The sequence below is a fragment of the Oryza glaberrima genome, chromosome 5 (assembly GCF_000147395.1).
Source record: "Oryza glaberrima chromosome 5, OglaRS2, whole genome shotgun sequence".
Classification (NCBI taxonomy): domain Eukaryota; kingdom Viridiplantae; phylum Streptophyta; class Magnoliopsida; order Poales; family Poaceae; genus Oryza; species Oryza glaberrima.
In genome coordinates, this window is record NC_068330.1 from 24888668 (window position 1) to 24909538 (window position 20871).

General features: G+C 43.5%; 4 protein-coding genes across 4 annotated transcripts; 3 read left to right on the plus strand and 1 right to left on the minus strand.

Annotated features, from left to right (window-relative positions):
- Nucleotides 1-1239: 1239 nt before the first annotated feature.
- Nucleotides 1240-4531, minus strand: LOC127772912 (uncharacterized). Its single transcript, XM_052298905.1, has 8 exons — nt 4501-4531; nt 4047-4138; nt 2384-2477; nt 2193-2297; nt 1935-2107; nt 1638-1862; nt 1454-1549; nt 1240-1326 (listed from the first exon to the last, which is right to left on the minus strand). Exons 1-8 carry the CDS (start codon nt 4529-4531, stop codon nt 1240-1242), a joined length of 903 nt encoding a protein of 300 aa, XP_052154865.1.
- A 2859-nt stretch (nt 4532-7390) lies between these two features.
- LOC127772996 (uncharacterized) lies at nt 7391-8761 on the plus strand. The gene has a single exon (XM_052299003.1). The coding sequence runs from the start codon at nt 7391-7393 to the stop codon at nt 8759-8761; it is 1371 nt and encodes a 456-aa protein (XP_052154963.1).
- Nucleotides 8762-9319: 558 nt separating this feature from the next.
- On the plus strand, nt 9320-10595 carry LOC127773026 (uncharacterized). Its single transcript, XM_052299036.1, has 2 exons — nt 9320-9787; nt 10254-10595. The coding sequence occupies exons 1-2, from the start codon at nt 9423-9425 to the stop codon at nt 10357-10359; spliced, it is 471 nt and encodes a 156-aa protein (XP_052154996.1). The 5' UTR covers nt 9320-9422; the 3' UTR covers nt 10360-10595.
- A 4102-nt stretch (nt 10596-14697) lies between these two features.
- Nucleotides 14698-19506, plus strand: LOC127774323 (common plant regulatory factor 1-like). The gene is made up of 11 exons (XM_052300548.1): nt 14698-14994; nt 15577-15658; nt 16264-16308; nt 16397-16489; nt 16569-16652; nt 17259-17441; nt 17544-17586; nt 17981-18201; nt 18370-18447; nt 18714-18839; nt 18926-19506. The coding sequence occupies exons 2-11, from the start codon at nt 15599-15601 to the stop codon at nt 19133-19135; spliced, it is 1143 nt and encodes a 380-aa protein (XP_052156508.1). The 5' UTR covers nt 14698-14994; nt 15577-15598; the 3' UTR covers nt 19136-19506.
- Nucleotides 19507-20871: the final 1365 nt, after the last annotated feature.

Sequence of the window (20871 nt, forward strand, 5' to 3'; positions counted from 1 at the left end):
AAACTAGGCTTTTGGTCAGCAACAGAGCTTGCCATCGTCCCCAGATTAGTTCATATTTCTGTCATCGATGATCCTTTCCTCAGTATTTTTCGTCGTTATCTAGCTCGGGCTCCCTAGAAATGCAAAAATCAATTTTTGAAAAAAGAAAAGCAAAGTCATCCAAAAGATCAGTTTCACCAGCACCTCCATTTTTATTGGATGAAAAAATTTAATACATGGTGGAGAGTGTACCTGCAAGGAGAGATTAAATTCTGTAGTTGAACCAGTGTATCGCATAATAAGTTACTCCTGCTGGTATTTATGTTCTAGCAATTTAGTATTCAGCAAAGTGCCCATTCCATTGACTAAAGAAGAGAGTTTGAACAACCCCTAGAAGCAAGGAAACCTATGTACGACAATACATTTTATACTTGCAGTATGTAAGGCTACATTTTGTACCAACAGTTTTACATATACAGACATACTCTATCTGATCTTTTAAGATCAAAATCACTAACAAGGCCTAGGCCCAGCTCTTATAGAAAGCACTACAAGGCACATTACAGCAGGTCACACAGCTCAAAAGCGACCACAGCTAGTAAACTCTATCTTTGAACATCTATAAGCAACACCAAGGGCAATTTTCAGCCAATAATGCTTTCTTTTTTGTGTGTGAACAGTTTCAACCCCAAATCACATTACAAGAGGAGCTCACAGTTGTGTCACTGCATCATCACGGCTTCTAATCAGCAGAAAACTACACCTACCAAGTCAAGCTACAAAAAAAGAGCACCAGGTTTACTATTTTTCTACAAGCAAACTGGGGAAACGACAGCAACCGAGAACTAATTCATCATCAGAGATCTTGTACGGCTTGACAGGTCTACTGATCGCTCGATTCAAATTCTGCTCTTGAGGTTGTTCCCAGCTCCACAAATCCAACCCCGTTAGTTATTTATCAGTAGCCTCTCGCACTGCAGTAGCAAAGCGATAATTAGAAATATTACACTTACAATTTATCTCTAGTCTTTCAAGGGAACACAAAGCAAAGATCACAAGAATTAAAATGAGGATAAAGAACATCCACGACTATTTAGTTAATGCAAGCTCCAAGATACATATATCAAGGTGTTTCCAAACCAGTATTTCCTGAAACTATTCACGACCCTTGCTAACAGCCACCCCATTGAGGTTTTCAAAATTTACACTGCACCAGCAACCAAGGTTCAGGAATCTCTCTAGAGCACAAGTAGTACGTACTCAAATCCTTTGGTACATTGCAATTGCGCATTTGCCCTGGATCTGCGGTGGTAATGCAGGGCCTAGTGGACACAGACGGGCATTGAACTGAAAGGTGAAGCAGGTGTGCAGTTAGAAACTGAAAAAGTTCAATAAAAACTGAAAGAGAATTACTACTGAACAGATTGTAAAGGAAACAATGCATTATACAGGATCGGTTTTGCTTAAAACTTACCCCAGCGGCTTCTACACGTGTCCAATTTGTTGGCTCTAATAGGCAATAGAGACAAGCCTTGTTTCTTTCTGGCATTACGCACGTAAGCCCATAGTCCTTGGGGAAAAAAATAGTGAGAGGCGATTCAGTTCACTGCTACGATCTAAATACTTTTCCACATCACTAAGGAAATCTGGGAATATACCTGATTTAAGATTCTCAACTCAGGCAGGAGGCCTGAAACTTCATAGAAGTTTAGAACCTGTGGTAATTTGCACACTTTCATACGCTTGTATCCTACAGCGATCTTGCACTCATGACAGTCCAGGTAACACTCCTCTTCAAACTCGGAGACAGAACGGCCATCCATATAAATAGATTTGCTACATTCCATGCGGGTGAAATGTACAGCACAGTTGTAGCATCCCCACTACAAAATTATGATAATGTAATATTCGCACAATACAAGCCCAACTTATGTTAGAGATAAGGGAAGTACTACCTTTGTGGAGGACTCAAAAAGAAGAAGATCATTTGTTTGTTGTGTGAAGCTGACTTGCATCAAAACCATATTCATTGAATTCTTATAATCCTTCTCTAAGCACCAATAGTCAATCTCAGATAGAAGCTCATCCATAAGAGCTTGTACATTCACCGTCACTGTTTTTGGCTCCCCTATAATATTGATAAACTACCAGTAAGAACACTGCAGATCAGGAATTTAGAGTGTTCAACTATAGATTGAGTTAATAACACTTACAGTTTCTGAAAATAAACAGGGAGTTTGTGATGCGTTGTATTTCCAAATAGTCCATCAGAATATATTTATTCAATTCCTTCATATTACATCTCAAGCACAGATTTCCTACGTGGAAAAGATAATAAATATGAGTGGTTCACTTCAATGGTTGAGGTTTTGGGAACAAAATAACATAGGGATCAGATTAGTACCTCCAACATGTCCAACATCATAACTATGATGAGGAATGTCATCTACGAGAGCTCTGAGACCAGGGATTGCTTTCAGGAGAGCATAAGCGCATACCTGAAAGCATATTCAAAGGGATGATTTCCTAGAATTGAACTTGATTCTTTTCAAGAGTACCATGCAGAAACATTGTAATCTTTCATACTACTACTGCTCCATTTGAGATTAGCTAGATACATAGACCCTACAAAACATTTATTATAACTGCATTGTATCATAAACCACATCATATCTGTGGCATGAAATTTTCATAAGCCTGAAACTAAGACACTCATGTAGGCTCGCATATCTTGTCTGCTGTAAAACACTACTTGTGCAACCAGATTTATATAATCTCTTCGGAACTTTCAAATTTTATTTGCCATATTCTGTTAAAGTATACGACCTCGGTTTATCACTTGCCTAGAGCAAGACCTTATGGTGTACAGTTTTTTTTTTCTCTAAGGTAGTAAAGCAAGGAATAGGGATTATTTTCACAAAACATGCACGCAAGTCTGACTGCACATTCGAAAATTGGCTTTAGGAAACTATAGCCTGAAACTGGACTTAATACGACCAGAGGCTTACCTAAATTAACAGAATACATAAAGTAAATAGAGGTCAAAAGCTTAAATACAACCAGAAAATACTGAATTCGCCTATATTTTCTAGAACCGATAAAGATTCTGCACTTAATTTGCTAGAAACGAAATAAAGACTGAGGACAAATATCATGTTGAATAACTTAAATTTGGTCCAAATATATCAAGTTTAAGGATCCTATAACGCAAATCATAAAGAACATCAAGCAGAATCTGAAAGCCTGACATGGAAACTAGGAAATTGAAAGGATTTTTTTTTAATTCACCCAGAGGATAACTTCTTCATCTGAATCATTCCATTGGTAATAAGAGTTGCCGCACAGATGAAAAGTACTACTACATTACGACTTTGCAACTTGATCATATGATTGGATAACTAGTAAAACGATCAAAGCGGAAGTAACTGCTAATTGGTGTTGTTCTCCAGTGTGGCCAGCCAAAGTTGGCCTTGGATCGCAGCATGTGAGATTGTGTTTCTGGATAATTTTGACCACTCACTCCTTGGCTGGAACAGTTGTTATGAACAGAAATGCAAAGGACAAAAAATTCTCAGGTCTAAGGTCATTGGAGTTGTTGTTGGGGACTCTTAATTATAGTGTACTCGCCCACATGAATGATGCATCCAGGCAAACAGGTGATCAACTGCTGGGCCTCTGTGTCCAATGACACTGAATTTTCAGGTTGTGCACATTAACATTCCTATATATTTTCAGTGCACTGTGTCAGGATTCAGGATGATTCAGGAACAGATATTTCTTCCATTTTTTTCATAATTTGCAATGCATGAAGAAATGTAATTAAGTGAAATGCAAGTCAATTTATGTCTGGTTTTTTTTTCATCTGAATTTGCAGGGAATAGCTAGGTATCTGTCCACTTCCAGATTTGTAAATATAACTTTGGAGCTTCTTTGCTTGACAAAAAAAAGTAAGAGCCTACTCAAGAATTTGACCAAATCCTTCAGATATATGTTCACGAAGAGGGACTAAAGAAGAGAAATTTCTAGGAAGAAACTGAACGAGGATTGAGTTGTATGAATAAGCTTACGGCAAACAGGGTGCGTCGGCCATGGACAAAGTCCTCCATATCGACATCAAATATCGTACCCAAATCCAGAGGCCCGGCCACCAGCTCCAAATCTGCTCCAGACAAAGAGAAATGTGGTAGGTCAAAGAAGCAAGAACTCTCGTAGCATGGAAGAACAGAGAGAGAGAGAGAGAGAGAGAGAGAGAGAGAGAGAGAGAGCGAGAGAGAAATCCGAAGAACAGAAAGAAAGAAAACAAGAAAAGAGGAAAAACACTATAATTCAAGCAAGAAGAGGGGATAAGAACAAGAAGAAGAAATCGTGAAACAAAAGAAAGAAAAGAGAGAAAAATCGCAAGAACAGAAAGAAAGAGAGAGTCACAAGAAGTCAATCAACAAGAATATGGGGAGAAGAACTGGAAGAGGATATCGTAAAATCAAGAAAGCAAGAAAAAGAAAGAGAGGGAGAAGAACCAACCTGGAGAGGTAACAGAATCGCTCCCCTCCATATCGGTGAACTGGGACACCTGGTCGGAGAATGCAGGGAGCGGAGGGGCAGGCCACACGCGCGGGAGGCGGGGAGAGGAAGGATTTGGATCTCCGCGAACGGGGAGGAGGCAGCAACAATGGTGGACGCCTGGTCGGAGAAGATGCAGGGAAGCGGAGGAGCAGGCCACGCGCGCGGGAGGCGGGGAGAGGAAGGATTTGGGAGGAAGCCGAGCACGGGAAGAAGAAGAGAAAAAACATTTGGGCTGGCCAGATACTCATACCCGCCCACGGCTAGGTACCTCAAATGGGCCGGGCTAAGCCAAGCCACAAAGTAGGCCCAGTCTGATATACAACCAGACGGCCCATTTGGCTGCCGATGCTACCACCGAGGCACCGACTAGGGCTGCGGCGGCGGCGACCGGGCGGGCGGTGAGGCGGCGGCGGCGGCGGCATAAGAGATTTGAGTCTCTCTGTGCAGTCTGCAGCCAAGGGATTTCATGGATCTGCCAAGTTGACGATGGCTGAAGCAGATGGCGGCCGATCGATCGAACGATTCGAGCAATCGAACCCATCGCTTCAAACTTGGAGCGGAGCAGGACGACGAGGAGGATATATTATAGCAAGGAGGTAAGAGGTCGCAAGTAAGCGGCCTCAATGCCTAAGAGAGGACAAGATTAAAGAATCGGAGAAGGATGAGCAAATCGACAAGAGAATGGATGATTTTTTTGGAGATCTACAGAGCACAGACCTGGGGAAGAAGAAGAAAGCAAAACCGTATGTGGGGATTCTCGCTCTAGCGCCTTTGGGGGTTGTTTATCATCTGATACCAGCCCGACCCATCTAATAGCTGAGCGACTGAAGGAATAAGTCCACTTTGACTCCCTTACCTAGTGCCCGAATCTGATTCGTATCCCTCAACCATAATAGAGGATCTCTCGACCCCAACTATTAAAACCGGTGCAATTTAACTCCCACGACGGTTTTGCAGAGCGGTTTTGCTGACGTGGTGTCCATGTGGCATCTCAATCATCAAATAAAATAAAGTGGGACCCATATATCATCTTCTTCATCTCTCCCATCCCCCTCTCTCTCCTCCTTTCTTCTTCTTGACGCCCTAGCGCAGTACGACGGCCGACAGCACGAGCATCACCGCTACTGCCACCGCCTAGCTCCGGCGGCCACTACTCACGTAATTGCCACCGCCACCGAGGCCGTTTCTCAGCGTCATCAGTGGACGGCGCAGTAGCACTCCAACATCCGGCGCCACGCACTACCACTCCTCCTCCGCTCCCACCATCGCCTCCGTGGAGGCGGGCCCTCTTGGACGCCTTCCAGAAGCTTCTGGAGCCCATGCCACTGATATGATCGGAGCAGCGCTGCTGTCGCGTGCCATTGCCGATGAGGCAAAAGCGAAGGGTAATGTGGCCTTCTCTGCAAAATGGAGCATAGAGTGCAGCAAAGCAAGGCCAAGTAGTGACCACGACGGGCAGTGAGGATGAAGCTACAACAGGCAAGCCGCGGACTCACATGGCTGCGATGGGCGGCGATGCCGCAGCGAAGTAGACGAGTTTGGGACGGAGTAGATTGGCGCAATGGCTAGTAGTTGATGGCTGATTGGGGGCCCCGCCAACCTTCTCTAGTGGCGGAGGATGGTGCGCGGCGACGGGCGGCAGAGGATGGTGCGTAGCGACAGGCGGTGAGGATGACGAGCGCCGCGATGAATGGTGGTTGACGTGGGATAGATGCACGTGGAGGCGAACGCTTCCTGCTAGTTGCTATGAACTGCTGCTGCTTCATACTTCCTCCGATTAACAATATAAGACTTTATAAGATTGCTCATATTTATATAGATATTAATGAATCTAGACATATATATGCATCTAGATTCAGTAACATCTAGTATATGAATATGAGCAATGCTAGAAAGTCTTACATTATGAAACGGAAGGAGTAGATCTATGAAAAGATGATGAGCCGTGAATAGAAATGATCAAATGAGAGTAAACCTAGCTTTCTTCGGTGGGGGCAAAATAAGGAAGGGGAGGTGACTAGCTCCCTCCCCCTTGCACGTGCGGGTGCTATGTGCTATTGCATGGGCGCAGTACCACTGTATACATGGAGCCAGGTTGAGTTGCGAAGTTCAATTCCTGCGTTTCCGCTCGGCATGGCTCAAAGGCAATTTTTGCATTGCCTCATCCTGTCTCGAGAGCCAATACAGGCAGCCAAACATATCAAATCTGCATGCATGGTCTGATGCGAGCTAGGCCTAGTACAGGCAACCAAACATACCCTAAATAGACCCTAAGTGCCTAGCTACGGTCGACATGATATAGATAAGATTTTTCGTACAATATAAATGTGTATAATTTACAGTGTAATCTGACTATTTTTAATGAAAAATAGCTAGTCAAATTTGCCTTACTAACTGCTCCGCGTAATTATTTTTGTAAAGTTAAGGCCCCGCCACCCAAAATAGCTAGCGTATAGAACAGATATATTAATTTCAGGCGTTTGGTGGAGTAGCAGCAGCCTCGCAATGCGAACAGAGATAGCGGGACTTTAAGATCGCTGGACAGAACAGCTGAAGTGCTGAACGCAAATCGCAACCCCGCGCGTCGTGGCGAGCGACCTCCGAGAGTCCGAGTCCTAGAGGAAGAAGAAAGCGCTGTCCGGTACGTACGCTCGGTGCCTGAACCCAATTTCGAATCGTATCCGGACAACGCCTGCCTATTAGTTTACAGAACAGCTGAAGTGTTGAACGCATTGGACGATCTCATCATCATCCTCGTTTAGGGTGTTAAGCCAATTAAGGAGCTGGGCATCAGGGCCAGGGGGTTTCGGTTCCGGTTTCGATAGATCTACTGGCGAGGACACCAACTATGGAGACGATCCCTGTCGAGCTATGGCAAGAAATCTTGCTCAGGGCATCAACCAAAGACGTCGCCCGGTCATGTTGCGTCTCGACGCAGTGGCGCGACATCGTTAGGGACCCCTCCTTCCGGAAGCTCCACCATGACAGGCACGCCACGGCGCACGATGTCCCCGACGCTCTGCTCGTCGCCACATACAACATCGACTCGCAAAGAGTCGCCAGCGTCTTCCCGGTCGAACCGGCCGCCGTCTCTCCGACGTCGTCCACGCGCACGGCCACGGCGCCCATCTGCCGGGTCAACCACATGGAAGGCTACAGGATCGCCAACATCTGCAACGGCTTCCTCTGCTTCGCCTCCCATAGCACAGCCAAGGCCATCGTACACAACCCCGTCACCGGCGAGAGGCTGGAGGTCCCCAGGGCTCCTCGCCTCCCTCCCGACCAAGACAACGCTCGCTCGCCGGTCACGTTCGCGTTGGGGTTCAGCCCGAACAACTGTGTTTACAAGCTGTTCCGCTTCACCAACCGCACGATGGATGTGTACACGCTGGGCCGCGGCGCCGAATCCACCGGGTGGCGCCGACACGCGCTTCCTCTGCACCCGCGCAACCTGGTAGAAAGCAAGCCGGCCGTTGTCATCGGCGGCAAGATTTGTATGGCGACCATCGGCCCTGCGCCGTACAGGCACCCAGCCGACAATGGCACGCCCGGCCCGGTGCTGGTGGTCGACGTCGCGCACGAGGAGCCCTGCACGTACAGCCCACCGGACTACGGGCTCCCGTGGGCGGACGCGGCGGTGAGCGTCTTCGAGCTGCACGGGAGGTTGTGCCTGGCCATCAGGACAGAGAGGATGATCCAGTTTTGGACAATGCCAGTTGAAGAAGACGACGACGACCAACCATGGCAGCTTCTCTACAAGTTCAAGGTCGTGGATGATGAGATCATCCGATTCAACCAATTTCAAAGGCTAGTGCCCATGAGTGCTTGGCTCGACGGCCACACCAACACGCTTTGCTACCGAGAGGGCAACAACGTGTACCGTAAGTACGTCGGCACTACCACGGCAACAGTACGACGTTTTTCTTCGACAAAGGTCGTTATTATGTCGTGGGACAGCAAAATCTGCCTCCCGGTGGCTTCATCGTCGTTGTCGTCGTTCCAGTGGGACATCTACGCGGGCTACCGTCCGACCCTGCTATCGCCTCTCACCTTTGCATCCGGGCAACATGAGGAAGATGATAACAAGTGTGATCTGTTCATCCGCAGCTTACTACGCACACTGCGATCCCAAAAATCACAGAAATGCCGCCCGTCTCCGACGTCAGCCGGTTGCACCAATGCCAAGAGAATTTGCTGCATAAATCCACGCGGATTCTAACATAACATAAATCCCGTTCCCTTTTGTATAAGTTCGACCTGCACAGACGCACAGACGCAGTTGAGTTCGTGAGTGCGGTGTACGGACACGGACCTTGTCTTCACTGTAACGAAAAAAATGAAATACAAATTTGTTGACAAGTTTTCTCGGAAAAGGAGTAAGATGACATCACCTCGTTTTCATGTCATCTAAATATTTATAAAAAGAATCACAACATGGATTAATATAAAATATCACTTCATAAACATGTTAGCATAAATTCAACTTCTACAAATTACAATAAAAAGAACAAATTAAACTAAAAATAGTTAACATATTCACAATTATATTTGTTATTTTTATTATAACTTGTAAAAGCTGAATTTGAATAGCCATGCTATCGAAGTTACATATTTCATATTAATATATCTTGTTATCTTTTTTTTAAAAAAATAGTGTGACTATTTAGGTACAATGTGACATGCAAGAAAATAGGAAAAGGGGGTTGAAAACACTTTCCCAGCTTTCTCTTCCATAGGCCCAACTATAACGGGCACAACCCAAGTAAAATTACGGCCCAATATTATACAGGCAAAATGGGAGAAGAGAAGAAACGAGGCGAAGGGGAAAAAGGGTAAGGAAACCAGCGAGCGATCCAGGGAGGCCGTAGCCCGTAGCGACCATGTCGATTGCTCCGTCGAGCTCGCTCCGTGCCCTGGTCGTCCCCATCCTCCCCTCCGTCTCCTCCTCGCCCTCTGCTCGCCCAGGGCTCCGCGGAGTGGCGGCACCGGTACAGCACGCGCGGGCGCGGCGGCGGAGGGGGGCGGCGGTCGTGGCGCGGGCGGCGGCGCTGCCGTCGGACGCCGAGTGGCTGGAGCGGCTGCCGGAGAAGAAGAAGCCGCTGTACACGCACAGCCTGCCGTGCATCGAGGCTTGGCTGCGCAGCATCGGGTTCTCCCAGACCCGCGAGGACCGCGCCGTCTGGGTCGCCGAGATGCCCCTCTGGCACGCCCGCCTCAGCCTCGACGTCACTGACCTCCACATCAGGTAGATTTTGCAGTAACTTGTCCGTAGATTTTGCTGCCCACACGTCGTAGGCTGTAGTAGTCTCTGAAAACTTGGTGATGCACTGCACAATGCGTGCTCGTTTGGGCTTTAATTCTTGCTCGCCAAATTGCTCCTGAACCGTGGTTTTGCCAAATTAAATCTCTAAATTATGTGGTGTGGGTGCATCAAATGGATGGATATGTCTACTGAATATTCACTGTGGATGTTTCATTGCTGCCCTTTGTAGCAATCGGCATATTGTTCAGCTAATGCTGCAATCTCTTCATAGCAATCAGCATATTGCCAGTTCAGCAGATATATACCAACTTTATTTAGTACCCTGACAGCCTGACTTCCCCGACTGAACCCTCGAATCACACTATGGAATGTTTCGGTATACGGACGATGATTCTGTTTCTCACTTATCAAAATTCAGTTACTAACTCCGTGTCATATTGTGAATCAGGTACTTGAAGAGCGGCCCTGGGAATCTTGACAAGGACGTAGAGAGGAGATTCAGCTATGCCCTTAGCAGAGAAGACATCGAGAACGCAATACTTGGAGGACCTTAATCTCATCAGGCCATCAGAGGCTCAAGATTAGGAGTTCTTGCAGGATCTTAGCATATGGGCAGCGCAGTAGGTGCATGCTCTTTCATGAGTGACTAAGAAAAGCTCTGCCCTGCTGCTGATTGGTCGTTCGACGTCCATCAGGAAGGAGCTTTGCTTAAGTTCCCTTCAGTCATTTGTACAAGAGAAAATTAATTATGTATCTCAATTTCATTTGTAATATTCAATGTGCTTAAGGATGAGACGTCCAGCTGATAATTTGGCAATTTATTTAAGCTGCAACTACTGTTGAGTAGTACTCCAGCAGTTTTAGCTATAGTCTGGAAGAATTTTTTTTGAGTAGCCTCTTGACCTCTGTGCTTGGGTTCTTCTCTGGAACAGCCGATGGTAGTGCGATGCACTATCGTATTCGTATCTCAGAGCCTTTAAATCGGTGGTTCTAGTTTTATTTTTGGGTTTGTTAAAACTGTTGCGTTCTCTTTGCCTCGTTGCACCTAACGAGCAGGGGAACTGCATCCAGCTCAGATAGCCAGCAGTAGCCTACAAGGCACAAGATAGTGATTGGCAACATGGCATCATCCATCAGGCATTCAGGCTAGTACTTATCTGAACGCCGAATAGCGACTCTACATAAAATGGAATCAGGAAGACTCGCCTTGCCTGTAATTGCATATAGTTGGTGTCCCGAATGTAGTACTACAAGACAACGTTTGCTACTTGCTACTGTCCTGTGTTTCATTTCCAGATCACGCAATATCGCCACCGAGAGAATGGTGCCTACCTCAGCTGACAGGCAGTTGCTAGGAGTAGAGCACTGGCCTGAGCTCAAATCCTCTCAAACGCAAGTTTCTTACCATTTTCTTATTTAGCAATTACACTATGCTAAGTTTCTCATTGATTCCAACACATTTTAGAGAACGATGCCTAGCTCAACTGGCAAGCTCCTGCTAGCAGTAATACGCTGGCCTGAGCTCAAATCCTCTTGGGCGCAGGTTTCCTCACTAATTTCTCCTCTATCAATATCAATAATGGGTACTATGTTTCTCTCCAGTACTTTCAAAGGAAAAACATATCGATGATTTGCATCTTTGTGTATCTGCTGGGGCAAACCAGGACTGATCAATGATCATTATAGACAAAATCGACCATTAACAACGGGAGAAAAAAACGGAGTACATGATCAATTGATCAGGTTTCCGGCGCAACCAACCTATACTAGACGGGTGCAGATCCTCTGGAGTTGGCTTCCAACTCTAACCGGTGAAATTGGACCAATCTGACCCCTTACTTTGTTTCTATGGGCTAGATGTAGCTATGTCACCTCTTTCTAATTACACATTTACAACAGAAATAATCCTATCTACTTTTATTTTTTTGTGTTGTCCGTCCATTCAGATCAATAGTCTCGGAAGAGCATTATACATCATGGAGTAAAAAATAATTATCTTTAAACTTTTTTAACTGAGTTGTTATGAAATTTACGGTATTGAGACCTGTATCGAACTCATTCATCCTAATAATCAACAGAACAAGAAGCTTCTATCGGTGCAATGTTTTTGTTTTGTTTGTTCTTATCTAATTGTTGCCAGAAAGTTTGAAGGTAACATGTTCTCTACTATACTAGATAACATTTTTTTATAGACTCTACATTGTAGTATTTCTTTTGAAAGAAAATGGGCTAGTAGTAACCAGGGGAAAAGGGATTGGATTTAATCTAATCCATCAAATTAAAGGGACGGCTTGGATTAAGTAAATCCACCATGTGGATTTAGAGGCAACTCCAGAGGATCCACACCCACACTAGACCAAGGAGGAGCCCCCAGGATCTGCAAGGAAACAAGGAAAATCATTCAGCAAACCGAGACATGGACGAGGTATCAGTGAAGCCACACACACAAGGCACACTAGTTCCAAACTTTCTGTTCAAACTTCTAATTTTTTCATCACATCAAAACTTTCCTACACATAAATTTTCAATTTTTTTATCGCATCATTATAATTTCGACCAAATTTTTAATTTTAGCGTGAACTAGACACACCAACCGAACTTCTATTCCAACACGCATGCTGCAACGAGGCGATTGGATAGGACTGGTCCAACCCAATCACCGGGCGCCCCAATCCAACCCAAGCCAGGTCAGGGCGGGATCAAAAAGATAAGCTAGCTAGGCCCCGTGAGCTGGCACCTAGTCACTGACCGCCTCGTCTCCACGCTCGCGTGGGCCCACCCCCACACTGTTCCCGGCGACGTGGCTCAATCGCCTCCTGACTGCTGCGTAGGCGCACATGGGCGACGACGTGGCAAAATTGACGCACATGTCCCCTTTCTTTTTCCTTTTATTCCCTCCTCTCGCACTTACTCCAATCGCCAGGCTATAAGCGGTGGCCCCACACCCCCACACGCTCGGGCCCACAAAGCCCACGCCCCACGGCACGCCAACGGCGGTGGGAGAAGCTTCCGCTTTTTTGCTCGGCAAGTTTTTAATAGTATAGCTAATTGTGGACTCTAAATTATTTATAGTCAATTTAATTACCGATTCATATAATAGTTATTTAATAGATGGTCACACATATCATACACACATGCATCTTGAAGTCCGACATATGCATCTTAAAGTCTGTGCTACAACTGGCTATAAATCTATAGTCCGTTGTCCTTCTCTCTCCTGTTTTATCTTTATGAAATGTGTTATAGCTTGTTTAGGGCCACTTTGAATCGTAGGGTTGAAAAAATGGAGAAATAGGAAAAACACAGGATTCTGATATGAATTGAAGTGTAAAACAGAGGATTACAAAACACAAGAAAAACACAGGAATGATCGTTTGATTGGAGCGCAGGAAAAACGCAGGAATCGGATGAGAGAGATGAATTTTCCAAGAGGTTAAAGCTCTTGTTATATTTCCTCCAAAATCCACATACAATGTGTCATTCCATAGAAATTTCATAGGATTTGGAAAACTTTAATCCTTTAAATCAAAAGGCCAAGTAGAAAAATTTTCTATAGGATTTGAATCCTATGAAATTCCTAGATAAATCATTTGATTGAAAGGGGCCCTTATATTTGCTATTGTAGTTGCTCTAGCACGAAAAAGTTTATTTTATTCTGTGGGGGTGTGGGTCCCACCTGGGGATGCGGGCACCACGTCACCCACATGACTCGGATGCAAAGCTGGACCTGGAGGGGGCGACGCGTAGAGCGGCGAGATGGTCGACACGTGAGCGGACGGATGGAGGTGACGAGGAATAAACAAGTGGCCCCCACACCACTCAGCCCGTGGCCCAGTGCACCCTCCACTTGCCGCCTCGCCCATCACCCGACCCCAAATTCCAGACGCACCCCCCCAGAGAATGTACACACCAGTACACCACCACCACCATTTGGTCCATGGGGCGCACAATGACACAAACCACTTTGCTTACCTAACGAGCAGTCGAGCACGCACGTTTATCACGAAATTAGTACTACTAGTTCTTATCCTGGAGATTCTATCTGGTACAGAAGCTTGTTGGCAACTCAATTATTTGCTTGGTGCGTGCAATCTTAGTCGTCCAGTTAATCACAACATTATTGTTCTTAGCGTGGTAGGTCTCCTTATAATTAGAGGATTAGCATAGAAACTTTAGAGGATTCTAATATTATATTAGCAATTCTTGTGAAACCTTTGAAACAAATGATTAAATCCTGTTATATCTTTGAAATTCATATGGAATAAACAATCCTATAATGATTTTTGAGGAAAATAGCCAAGAGATCCAGTATCATGTTTTTAGTTCTTTCTCTCTTGTAATCATATGTTTTCTCTTGGTTTGTAATCAAACATCTCTTTTGAAGTTTTTATGTGAGAATTGAGGATTTTTTGTGTAACTCCTATTCCTATGTTGTGAGTTTTCCATGATTAGGGTCTATTTATATACACCAATGCTAGACAATCTCAAGCTGAGGGTGTAACAAAAGGTACACGTAGCACTTGGGGATGAGGTTCACCAGCTGGCTGAAGGCTAAGGAGATGGGGGGAACAAACAAGGTATATCGGCGGCTGACGGTGTTAACATAGTGGACGACGGCACTGATGGCAGGCAGTGGTAACTCGAGCGAAATTCAACAGAGGAGTAGAGGGATACTGAGGGAAATTCAGCCGCTCGCTTAATTTGAATTTGAATCCAAAACGACCTACAATCTGTAAAATTACTTATATACGCTAATGTGAGTCAATCTCAAGTTGGGGTGCAATAAAGGGTACGCGTAGCAATTGGCGGTGCAGGGCAACCCCCGGTGGCCTAGTCCTTATCATAGACACGTGTCTCGTGACGTGGCTCCAGCCTTTGCCGCCTCCCCTTTCTCTCGCCTCCCTCCCTCCCTCCTCTCTCCGTGCCCTTCTCTCTCTCCCCTCTCTCGCTGCTCATTGGAGATCAATCTGCTTTCACGTCTCCTCTCTCTCTCCGCGTGCTTCCTCCGAGGGTCTCCTCCTCCACCGCCGTCTCTCTTCCCGGCACGCGCGCGCGGGCGGCGGCGAGCTCCCTCTCATTCGCGACTCCTCCAACCCCTGTGCGGCTACTCCGGTGCGGAGCCGGCGAGCGAGCATGTTCTAAGTGGCTCTCTTCCTTAAATCTCTCTACAAGAGGCAATTGAATTGAAGGTATTTGTTCTCTTCCTAGCCGCTGCTTTCATGAGCGATAGGAGATCCATGCTAGCAAGTTGGATTGATTTGTTCACTCCGTCCAAATTATTAGTCCGTGTCCTCCTCTTTGTTCCGGATTTCGATGATGCGTTGGTGGTGGAGTTCTAATTGCAGTTTGTATCGATTGGGTGTGTGACTGAATATCTAGTTACTGAAGCAGTTTCATGTTGATGTATGCGTTTGCCCTGTCCTGTTCCTGGAACCAGGATTAATAATAAACATATGAAAAGTTATTTGACCTCGAAAAAAAAATTGTGCTCTCCAATGTAGGAGACCGACGAAACTGTTGTTTTTAATAGCTGCTTTTAGTTCTAAAAATCATAATTCGACTTGTATGATAGGAATTTGCATCTTATGAAAAGATTGAGAATTGTTTTTACACAAGTTGATAGCTTTATATCGATACTGTTGGGCAGTGTGCCAAAACGTCCTTTTGGTGAAATCAAACATTTCTCACATTTCAGGCTCACGCAAATTTTTATTTATTTTTAGTTGCTTAACTGCACACCATTATAACCTGAATTTCTACTTGATAAGCAGACAGCAGGCTTTCATAAAAGGCATGGCTCATGATGAAGCTGTTGCTACACAAAAGATTGGGAAAACAACCTCCCCTCCTAAGGTAAGAATACCTGTTTTAGTTGTAGTTGTACTGACTACTGAGATATTCCTTGTGATCTGTTATGTTATATCTTCTTTGCTGTGAATTGAAATTAGTTGTACTGTTGTCGAAAACAGTGGCATGACCAAAAGCCCCAGATCATGATCAATGTATATATAACTCGTCTCTTTTTCCTTCACTCTTTTTTGCTTTCCTTTATGTACCTCTATCTCTGTCTCTCTTCTCTCTAACCTTAAACTTGTAACCTGTAAACCTCATTTCTATTAATGAAATGACTATAAGGTAGAGCATGCTCTACCTTCTTGCGTCAAAAAAAAAAAAAACTAGTCTCTTAACCGCCTCTTTTCTAAAAGGGAGAGTTCTTCTTTCTCCAAAAGTAGGGGACAGAGTACGTAAATGAATTAGCAACCTTTGAATTACATCCAGTATTCCCAATCTGTTAACATGATGTCTACACTTTGAGGTCTTATTTCCACTACATGGCTTACTCTGAGGTCTTGTGTGGAATGACAACATATTGTATTTTCTCACCTGACTCATCAATTTCAAGGGTAGGAGAGTAGAGCTACATCCATAAACATCTTATCAATTGCCTTCATTTGCAGGATCAACCAACTCCATGTCCATTTCCTGATTGGTCCGCTGTTCAGGTTAAGTGTTTTGCTAGTAAATTATCCTATAATCTCCACTTCCAAAAGATAGAATATATAATGTAAGCATCAATACAAAATTTTTCAGGCATATTATGGCCCTGGTGTCTTACCACCGACATATTTTGCCCCAGCAATAGCTTCAGGCCATGCTCCTCCACCATATATGTGGGGTCCTCAGGTAATTTATTTTCGATCTATCTATGCAATGAAGTTCCAGGTGTTGCATGAAATCTGAATTTCTCTCTGCATATCTGCAGCCTATAATGCCACCCCCTTTTGGGACCCCGTATGCTGCGATGTACCCACACGGTGGAGCTTATCCACACCCTCTTATGCCCATGGTAAACATTAATCTTGATGTGCTTCCATACACTTTTTTGTTCAATTAAACTTGTTAGTTGAAGCATTAAATATAAGATTTCTGCCTAACCATTTTAGATAGATGTTTTGTTATCAATAATGGACTTGCACAAGATATTGTAGTTTTGTGGAAAATCGGACAACCAAGTCCCATCATATACAGTATCAAATTAACTTCTAACATGGCAGATATTTCGGAAAAGTCTATCACGGTTGACCAGACAACACAGTATATTAAAGGGAAAAAATGTATGCTAATCTGACTTCTGTAATGTTGTTTACGGTGCACCATAATCAGCACTGATTTCATACCAAGCATATCAAACTTTTAAATGATGTGCCGAATACTAGCTTACAGGAAGAACATACGTGTAGGCACAGTAACAGAATCACATTCGTAATGATCCATCACGCTTGTTCCCCTTGGACCATACAGTCCGATTGTTTTCATTATTTCAGTTACAGCGTCAGAACCTCTCATATTGATTCTTATTGAAAAATTTTAGCCTTAATCCTATGTTGACTTGTGATTCAATATATTTATTCTGCTAACTCCTATTAATTTGTTTTATGTCAATTCTTTCAAGATGGCAAATCCATTGAGCATGGAACCAGCCAAGTCTGCAAGCAGTAAGGAAAAAGGCTCCAACAAGAAACTTAAGGAAGTTGATGGGGCTGCAGTATCCACTGGGAGTGGTGACAGTAAAAAAACAATGACGTCTAGTGGGGATTACAGTGCAGAAGGCTCTAGTGATGTAAATGATCTAAAGGTACCAGTTAGTTTCAAATGCATGCTACATTGTGTTATCTTGTTGTTTTCTAATGAACATGTCTGAATATGCTTAAATATACTAAAATTGTACATTCTTTAGGTGGGCAAGACTGGCAGGAAACGGAGATTGGATGATGGAGCTGGTATTTCACTTTGTAACAACTTTTTTAATATCATAGGCATAATGCTAATTTCATTTTCCCTCATCTTTGTAAGACTTGTTATAGATGTATGCAGTACCAAACTTGATTAATCATTTGCTTCAGCGGCTATCTTGTCCTCTATCATGCCTTGTTTGGTATAACTTGCAACAATTTTTTTATTCTCAACATTATCCCTTTGTATTATTTGGCTCTTCTTAATAGAAAATAGTGTAAAGCTTCTGCACCTTCCTGAGAAAAGGGAAAAATATTTATCAAATGACACATAAGACACATCTTTATCTTTCAGTTTCTTAATGGAATGGTGACTAATCAAATCCTGTTTCAAATTTGACTTTGTAAAAAAATAGTGGCTAACAACTTAAATCTCTGCCAGGTGCTGAAACATCAGCAGCTGCAAAGATGGAAAATGCTTTACCTCCCAGCCATATATTGGGAAGTACTGCGGTTTTGCCAAATCACAGCTTTCCAGCTCAAGTAATTAGGCCCAGTGCTACTAATGTTGCTAATTCGAGGGCATTGGGCACACCAATATCTCCACCGCCTGGTGTGATTGTTCCAAGTCATACAGGAGTATCAACGGAATTACTGATCAAGGTATCTTCAATCTGACATCATTTAGAAAACTGTGAAATCAGAAATTATGAAAAACAATAATTTTATGTAAATAAGTTAACTTTCATGTCATTGTTATTCCTTGAAAAAAATTACACTAGTATATATACATTTCTCAGGGATTAACTTTGTGGAATTCTTATATGCCAGGATGAAAGGGAATTAAAGCGTGAAAAGAGGAAACAATCAAATAGGGAATCCGCCAGACGATCAAGGCTGAGAAAGCAGGTATATTATAGTAGCAATTACCCTGTGATCAATATGAGCAAAACCCAGTTTTCTGAAGAAGAAAAAGAGGCATCATCCTGGAAACATGGACTGAAACTGAAAACCAATTTGGACATTCTGTTTTGGGAAAGGGATTTTATTGCAAATCCCAGTGAAGTCACAGGATAATTTAATCACATACATGTCATGTCACATACAAAATTTCAAGTTAGTACAGAACATATTTCCATAATGCTTTCACTTATGATTTCAGTGTTTTCGTTTAGGCTGAAACAGAGGATCTGGCTACACAAGTAGAATCACTTACAGCAGAGAACACGTCACTTAGATCTGAAATCAGTAGGCTATCAGAAAGCTCCGAGAAGCTCAGGCTGGAGAATTCGGCTCTAATGGTACTGAACCTCTTTTATGCTTCCACATAACCCTTAACATGTATTATATACATTTCTCTGATAGAAATGTGCCTTATTATTCCTAGGGGAAGCTTAAGGATCCTGCAGCATCGACCCAGGCAGAAACATCTCTGCAGAAAACCACCACAGCCTCCTCTCCTCGCGTCGTGGAGAACTTTTTGTCAATGATCGACAACACGAACAAGACGAGTGTCAGGCACACAGAGCATGCTGAACCCAAGCTTCGACAACTCCTCGGCTCCGGCCCGGCCACTGATGTTGTTGCTGCAAGCTAATCTGCCATTTTCCCTGTCACAGAGGAGAGACTACGCGCATGCGGCCTGGGGATTTTGCAAGCTCACGCTACTACTCACATAACATTCGGCAGTACAGTGTTAGGTGTCAATTTGGTCAGTATATTCAGGTGACCATCTACTACTCAAAATACCGTTTCCAATTGCTGTTCCCTGCTCAGGCATGGAAGCTTGCTAGGTGAGACCAATGTACCACGTTTTAGCAGTGTTGTAACATAGGGGTGTTGTGCTGCATGCCAACCTCAAACCTTGTGAGATCGCTAAACACTTTTTAGAATTGAAATTTGTGGAGACCAAACTAAATGAAATGTAACCTACCCTTTTTACTTGGGTATATGGGCCCATATTCTTTACATGGCTTGGAACTGTAACTTTGTAAGATGTTTTTAGTCAAAACTTCTTTAAAATTTATATTTATAACACTAAATTAGTTTCATTAAATATATTATGATATTATGTTTGTTTTGGTTTGAAAATGTTACTAGATTTTTCTAAAAGCTTAATTAAATTTAAATAAATTTAACTATAAAAGGATAAACTCTATTATAATATAGAGTAAAGTGTACGGGCAGTCCTTAAACTTATAGAGGTATGTTATCTAGGTCTCTAAACTTTTAAAATGCATATCCAAGTCCCAAAACTTGTCATAGTGTGTCATATAGGTCCCAAATCACCGCAACCCCTTCAGCATCCTGCGTGGAGTTAATGTGGCATGCCACATAGACATGACATGACATTATTTTGACGGACAAATGGAACCCATATAATTTTTTCCTTTTTCTTTTTTTTCTCTTTTTCCCATTTCTTCTCCTTTCTCTGTGACCCAAGCAGAAAAAAAAGGAAAAAAGAAGAATGAGAAGGAAACGAAAAAGAAAAAGAAAAATAGAAAAATAAAAGAAAAGAACATGTCACGTCCATGTGGTATTGCCACATCAGCGCCACGTAGGATCCTAGAGGGGATGTGTCAATTTAGACTTAGATGATACACTATAACAAGTTCTGGGACCTGGATATGCATTTTGAGAGTTTAGGGAGTTATATGACACAATCCTGCAAGTTTAAGAAATGCCAATGTACTTTACTCTATAATATATTATAATATATTACGAAAAGGAGGAAGTAGTTCATATCCAAAAGGTTAAGCCATACTAGTACGTGAATCCATACACTTTCTACAGTACACCCTGTGATCTGAACTTCTGATCTGATCAACTCTAGTTAATGACTCTGTCGGCCTGTCCTTGTACAGGAGGACCACTCTGCCCCAACAGCTTTGACAGTTTGACGTTTGACCCTTTGCAATCGGATCAAACGACAAACCACAAACACTATCCAGATCCACTTTGACCGCTGGATGCCAAACTTCTTCTTCTTCTTCTTCTTATTTTTTTTCCAAAGCCAAACTCAAGGATGGTAGAAGTCCTCCTGTCTTAAGCACATGTACTACATTACAACACGTGTATGATCTTTCAGTTTCTCATCAATTTATCCTGCTTAAAGTTCAACATCACACCAACCGCAAGTTCTTGAATCTTTGATGCATAATCGTGCCATGTCTTGGGAGTTTGATCAAGCAATTCCCTCTTTTGTGCTGTGCGCATTAGCAAGTTAGCATTAAGCAATGGCGCACTCTCGCCATGACATGCCACCACATGTAATGTCCATGTACTGATGCAGAGTTAACACTCTAGTGGCTTAGCTAGTGCTTCACTTGCTCG